The sequence below is a fragment of the Sprattus sprattus genome (genome assembly GCF_963457725.1).
Source record: "Sprattus sprattus genome assembly, chromosome: 12".
In the NCBI taxonomy this organism is placed as follows: domain Eukaryota; kingdom Metazoa; phylum Chordata; class Actinopteri; order Clupeiformes; family Clupeidae; genus Sprattus; species Sprattus sprattus.
The window spans coordinates 9,518,353-9,525,852 of record NC_137910.1 but is presented as its reverse complement, the minus strand read 5'-3'; the positions used below and the strand labels follow the sequence as shown (position 1 = coordinate 9,525,852).

The 7,500-nt window shown below is 49.2% G+C and overlaps 1 protein-coding gene across 2 annotated transcripts in view; it reads right to left on the bottom strand.

The window, feature by feature from the left end:
* The window catches only part of micu1 (mitochondrial calcium uptake 1), a 57,029-nt gene that overhangs the window by 34,184 nt on the left and 15,345 nt on the right, over positions 1-7,500 (bottom strand). For both annotated transcript variants that reach the window (XM_080848457.1, XM_080848458.1), the window contains exon 4: positions 7,153-7,315. In XM_080848457.1, coding sequence (XP_080704583.1) covers positions 7,153-7,315 — 163 coding nt within the window. The remainder of the gene's footprint in view (positions 1-7,152; positions 7,316-7,500) is intronic.

Genomic DNA, 7,500 nt, shown 5'->3' with positions numbered 1-7,500 from the left:
AGTCATCCTCCACTCCCAATTGAGAACTCTCATCCTCTGCATCCATCTCATCCGTAAAATAATCATTTCCTATGGTTTGTGAAAAAACTGCGCCTTCAGTCTCAGCTTGGGATGTACCTTCCACCGCTGGCTCATCAGGGGAATTCTGCGGGGGGCTTATCCCGACTGAGGAAGTCTGCCCCTCTCCTTCTGTCGCAGCAACATTCACTTCTGCACTTTCCCCATTATTTGGCACACTAGTAACTTCGGTGAATTCTCCATTCTTGGGAACGTTATCACTGGGGGCTTGCTCGATATTAAGTTCCTCCGTAGCAGGAGTACTATTCATTCTGTCTGGGCAAGCACGCGCTAAGTGACCAGTCTGGCCACAGCCAAAACACTTCATCAGACAGGATGATACATACACAGAATAATTAAACCCCTCCACCGGCACATTCAGAGTAATATCTACATCCTTGTTATCCTTCATGATCATATATGCAAAACGCCTGAAAGACACAACATGTTTAAGGAGGGGATTGCTGCTGGAAATCGCTATCTTTCTAATGGGTGATACTAGTTTGCCATGACGGGATAGAGCTTCAATGAGGATTTCGTCCTTAATAAAAGGCGGAATGTTTGAAATGATGACTTTTTTAGAGGGTGCTGATAAAGAGAGCACAGGGGTTAAAGAACCATCAATTACTATTCCCGTATCAATCACTTGATTTGCCAGTTCTACCGTCTCAAGAAATAAAACAACTGCCTTGTTCATACGGGCTGCAGAGATAATTTTGTCGTGACCGACCAAAACACCAACAGCCAGAGAACAATCTTCCACGCTGGCTTTTGCTGATATCTTAACGGCATGCCTTCTTGTTAAAGAACCAAACATTCCCGTGCCTAAGGCCGCCATGATCCCAGGTAGGGACAGACGCCTTGGCAAAGAAAACAAAAACCGAACTACTCCAAACCAAACCACCCAAACTTAACTGTAAGCAAAAACAAACAAACTAAACCACCCATACAAAAATAAAGTGTAACAAGTAAGCAAGAAAGATAGAAAAGGTAGAAAAAGCACACATTGGCAGGAGGCCACAATTCGCACCGCTCACACTCACACGCTCACACACTCGAACTCCGCCCACTTGCTCCGCATGCGCACGAGAGAGAGAGAGAGAGTGAGAGAGAGCCTTCCTGTGACTGTGTTTGGGCACTGATGGCAGAGAGACAGATAGAGAGAGAGAGAGAGAGAGAAACAGAGAGAGAGAGAGAGAGGGAGAGAGAGGGAGAGAGAGAGAGAGAGAGAGAGAGAGAGAGAGAGAGAGAGAGAGAGAGGGAGAGAGAGAGAGAGAGAGAGAGAGAGAGAGAGCCTTCCTGTGACTGTGTTTGGGCACTGATGGCAGAGAGACAGATAGAGAGAGAGAGAGAGAGAGAAACAGAGAGAGAGAGAGAGAGGGAGAGAGAGGGAGAGAGAGAGAGAGAGAGAGAGAGAGAGAGAGAGCCTTCCTGTGACTGTGTTTGGGCACTGATGGCAGAGAGACAGATAGAGAGAGAGAGAGAGAGAGAAACAGAGAGAGAGAGAGAGGGAGAGAGAGGGGAGAGAGAGAGAGAGAGAGAGAGAGAGAGAGAGAGAGAGAGAGAGAGAGAGGGAGAGAGAGAGAGAGAGAGGGAGAGAGAGAGGGGGGGAGCCTTCCTGTGACCGTGTTAGGGCACTGATGGCGTTTCAGGTCCATCTGGAGCCCGTCCTGCCACTGCTTCAATTCCACCCGCAGATTAAACTATTTGGATTCCATTAGGGTTTCGGTGGAGCGGTGTGTGCCAAGGGCTCCCGAGTAATGAAGTCTCACATCCCTCCACTCAGGTAAGATGGTCTCACACCTGCCCCCCTCCACACAGGTGAGGCGGTCAGATCCTACACAGACCAGCTGTCTGCCCACATGGCACCTCCACCTCCCCCACAACATGACGTCGGTCCTGCCTCACAGGGCTGCAGTGACGGAGAGGCTGAGCATCCATACATACAGTCACTGATAACACCATCCTTTCAGAGTTACCACTGGATCTGGCCTATTGGTCACCGCTGCCAACAGCACTACGGAGGTAAACTATGGAGGTTACCGATTACTGTTTGCTTCGAAGAACAGGCTTGTAAGGTTGAACATGTGCTCCATCATCCAAACGAAGACATCAACCATCTCTAATCAAAAGACTGATCACTTATTCATTGTCTGTCTGCGGGCGATGATCCAAGTCACTCATCTGGGGGGGGGGCACACAGAGATAGAAATTAGAAACCATTTCATTGGGTTAGGTCCCCCCTCTGGGATGGGATGGTGACTGGTGTCCTCACTGCACAGGGGGTGCTCCGCTCAGAGGGGAATGACGGACCTCACAGCAGACATGACAGACCGTCATCTACCCCTTTATCATCTCTGACTTTCCCTCCAGCCTCTCGGCCTCGGTGTCTGTGTTTTTTTCTGTGTGTGTCTCTCTCTCTGTCTGTCTGTCTGTCTCTCTCTCTCCATCTCTCTCTCTCTCTCTCTCTGTATGTCTGTCTCTCTCTCCATCTCTCTCCATCTCTCTCTCCATCTCTCTCTCCACCTCTCTCTCCCCATCTCTCCATCTCTCTCTCTCTCTGTCTGTCTGTCTGTCTCTCTCTCTCCATCTCTCTCTCTCTCTGTATGTCTGTCTCTCTCTCCATCTCTCTCTCCATCTCTCCATCTCTCTCTCTCTCTGTATGTCTGTCTCTCTCTCCATCTCTCCCCATCTCTCTCCCCATCTCTCTCCCCATCTCTCTCTCCATCTCTCTCTCCATCTCTCTCCCCATCTCTCCATCTCTCTCTCTCTCTGTCTGTCTTGCTCGCACTAGCCCTCTCTGTTCTTTCACTCCCACACACTCCCTTTGTGTCCAAGCGTGTGCGATGGGCTTCAATAGTGAGAGAGCGCAAATGGCTCTCTGCGTGGAACTGAAAAGAGGGGAAAAAAAGAAAGATAAGCGAGGAGGTGGATGAAATACTTTTAAAATCCCAGTGAGGGGGAGGATGAGGGGGTGGGTAGAGGGGCCAAGGGTTGACGCATAAAGGACGCCTCACTCTATGCTCATATTTGCCGAAGCAGAGCTGGGGTGGGGGGGGAGTCCACATTTAAGAGCTGCTGTTGCGCTAAAGAGCCCCACTTAACAGACGCAGTTGTAAAGAGCTCCATATGGCCCTTACAGCAGCCCTGATGGGCCCTGTCTGTCCTCACAGAGCTGCCTGCAAACGTGAAGCAGTGAGGGGGAAATTGGGGAGAGATTGTGCCTCTCCGGGCTGGGCGAGTGTACGTCCTTAAGTGCGTCACGAGATGATGAAGGCTATCTGTGTGGCAGGTCTCCCTCAGAGCAATCATATCAATGGAAGTGTGGAGGAGATCTGGACCAGGCCATGATTTAGCGAGGGGGCGCTTATTGATTTTGAAACGCCACTTCAGCATGTGATGCAACGCTGCCACTGTGCAGAGGATTCACTATTTCATTTCCGCGCAGTAGGCTACTTCACACTAAGTACCATGTGTCCGGTCCACAGTCACACAGATGGCTAGTGGAACATTCTGGTTCTTAGGATGGAGAGTGATTATATGATTGAAGGGATTGAAGGTATTTTGTGGAGAATATACAGTATTTACGTTCTTGTTCAGTGTTTTTAAACAGCCTGGCGCTCCAGGTCCTTGTGACCTCATTCATTCAGATGTAGCTTCTGTTGGCAAAGCACTATGGGAGAACTCCCATCTACGGGGGAGGCAGCAGTGGTTAACCTCACCCTGGAGTGCTGACAGCACGCTTTCTCCCGGGGGAAGAGGGAATTTGAAACAAGAATCTTCTGTTCTGTCCAAGATTGTGCCAGTGCTCTTGTAAATCAGACGCTGGGGAGCATGGTAATGCTTGCAATCAAGGGGAACTAGCAGAGATTGATGTCATGTTATGAAATACAGTGCAGCTAACCTTACCAAACTCCAGGATCACTGTTCAAACTCGTGTGCTCACATGGACATTATATCCTTAGGAGAAAGATTCAGCATCACATACAGCCGCGGAAAAAATTAATAACCACTTCAAAATGATCAGTTTCTCTGGTTTTACTATTTATTGGTATGAGTTAAAGTAAAGTTAACATTTTAGTTTTATTCTATAAATTACTGACAACATTTCTACCAAATTTCAAATAAAAATATTGTCATTTAGAGTATTTATTTGCAGAAAAATGAAAATTGGTCAAAATAGCAAAATAAATGGAATGTTTTCAGATCTCGAATAATGCAAAGAAAACAAGTTCATATTAATTCTTAAACTACACAATACTAATGCTTTAACTTAGGAAGAGATCAGAAATCAATATCTGGAAACACGGCATATTTTTTGTTATTTTGACCAATTGTCATTTTTCTGCAAAAAATGCACTAAATGACAGTATTTTTATTTGGAATTCAGTAGAAATGTTGTCAGTAGTTTATAGAATGAAACAAAAGTGTTAATTATACTCAAACACATACCAATAAATAGTAAAAAAAGAAAAACTGATATTTTTTTTAAAGTGGTCTCTTAATTTTTTCCGCGGCTGTATGTGACTAATTCTGACTTGCCTACACATACCACTTGCCTAAAAAGAAAAAAACAAACACAGATATTGCATTATTTAGCTCATGTGAATTCACACTACACCCCACCTCACACTCACAAACACTTGTCAGCAGTGTTATTCAGGGCTGACGATCAAATCTCTCACCAGCCCGGGATCTTTGGACGACAGACAAGATCTCCAAGTCAAAACAGCTAATTAATGTAGCATGCGCACTTTGTTGCAATGTCAACCTCGCCCTGTCAACCTCCCTCTTGTCCCCAACTCTTTCCCCTTTCCCATGATGCCGTTGGCCCAGGCATCCAGAGCAGCTTGAACACCCCCCCCCCCCCCAGACCCAGAGGGGACATGGCGTGCAGGATAAAATGAGGCACCTGTCAAAAACCTTCATCCTGACACCCCCTCTCCCCTCCTCTCCCCACCTTCTAAGCTGAGCACAGGGGGTTTAGAGGGTCGGACATGTCCATGATGCTTGGCCCAGGTATGCCACGCAATCATGACAGCTTGGAGAGGGATGGAGGGAGGGAGGAAGGAAGGGAGAAGGGGAGAGGGAGAGAGAGAGGAAGAGAGAGAAGGATGGAAAGAGGGAGGGCAGGTCTGATCAGTTTTCCCCGGCTGGCTGAAAACATAACCTGCCTCACAGCAATAAAACACACTCACACCGTACACCCACACACACTCACTCACACCGTACACACACACTCACACCGTACACCCATACACACACACACACACCGTCCTGCTGAAGGGGCTCTGGTGGAGGGTTTCAGGCTGCCACAGGATGACGTGGGGCGAGGGGGGGGTGTCAGGTTGGAGTATGTGTGTTTGAGAATGTGTGTTTGTGTGTGTATGTGTGTGTTTGAGAATGTGTGTGTGTGTGTGTGTGTATGTTCATGGGAGTGTTATGGCATGGGGGGGGGGGGGGGGGGGGGGGGTAGTAGCCTCCTCACACCCTGTCATGTCACGCTGAACGCTACTTATTTATAACCCTGGCAGAGTCCTGCTTCTCACAGCAGACAGAACCACAGGACCACAGTACAGGATCACAGTACAGGACCACAGTACAGGACCACAGTACAGGACCACAGGACCACAGTACATAACCACAGGACCACAGGACCACAGTACATAACCACAGGACCACAGGACCACAGTACAGGACCACAGGACCACAGGACCACAGGACCACAGGACCACAGGAGTACAGGAGTACAGGAGTACAGGATCACAGTACATAACCACAGTACAGAGCCACAGTACAGGACCACAGTACATAACCACAGTACATAACCACAGTACAGAGCCACAGTACAGGACCACAGTACATAACCACAGTACAGGGCCACAGGACCACAGTACAGAGCCACAGTACAGGGCCACAGGGCCACAGGACCACAGTACAGGACCACAGTACAGAGCCACAGTACAGAGCCACAGTACAGAGCCACAGTACAGAGCCACAGTACAGAGCCACAGTACAGGGCCACAGTACAGGACCACAGTACATAACCACAGTACAGGACCACAGAACCACAGGACCACAGTACATAACCACAGTACAGAGCCACAGTACAGAGCCACAGTACAGAGCCACAGGGCCACAGTACAGAGCCACAGTACATAACCACAGTACAGGACCACAGGACCACAGTACAGGACCACAGTACAGGACCACAGAACAGGACCACAGTACAGGACCACAGGACCACAGGACCACAGTACAGGACCACAGTACAGGAACACAGGACCACAGTACAGGACCACAGGACCAAGTACAGGACCACAGTACAGGACCACAGGACCACAGTACAGGACCACAGGACCACAGTACAGAGCCACAGTACAGGGCCACAGGGCCACAGTACAGGGCCACAGTACAGGGCCACAGTACAGGACCACAGTACAGGACCACAGTACAGGAACACAGGACCACAGTACAGGACCACAGGACCAAGTACAGGACCACAGTACAGGACCACAGGACCACAGTACAGGACCACAGGACCACAGTACAGGACCACAGTACAGGACCACAGTACAGGGCCACAGGACCACAGTACAGGACCACAGGACCACAGGACCACAGTACAGGACCACAGTACCACAGTACAGGACCACAGGACCACAGGACCACAGTACAGGACCACAGGACCACAGTACAGGACCACAGTACCACAGTACAGGACCACAGGACCACAGGACCACAGGACCACAGTACAGGACCACGAACCACAGTACAGGACCACAGTACCACAGTACAGGACCACAGTACAGTACCACAGTACAGGACCACAGTACAGGACCACAGTACCACAGTACAGGACCCAGCAGCCTGGAGGAACTTATGGGAGGTCACCTACAGCCACAGGCCCACATGGAGGACGAGGAAAAGAAGTGTAGAGAGAGAGCGAGAGAGAGAGGGCAGAAAGAGAGAGGGGGCGAGAGAGAGAGGGAGAGAGAGAGAGAGAAAGAGAGAGGGGAGAAAGAGAGAGAGGGGGCGAGAGAGAGGGAGAGAGAGAAAGAGAGAGGAGAGAAAGAGAGAGAGATAGATGCTCACTTTCTGGCTGTTTCTCATTGGGAGTGATGGAGCGTATGAAGTCCTGGGGTGTCATGTAGACCTCAGCATCGCCTCCCTCGCTGATGATCTTCAGGGTGGCAAAGTAGCGGAAGATCTTGTCTGGGGTGGAGTACGCCCTGATGCGGTTCTCATACTCCATAACCTGCCACACACACACACACACACACACACAAGCAGGAAGGACATTAGTAGTCTTACAATAAGCCTGACCTGACCAAATGCAAGTAATCCATTCCCAGCCTCTCATTAGGTGTTGTGACCAGAATTAAACTGTCATATGAATGATATGTTTTCCATTTCAAGTAACCAATGCACCTTAAAGATATC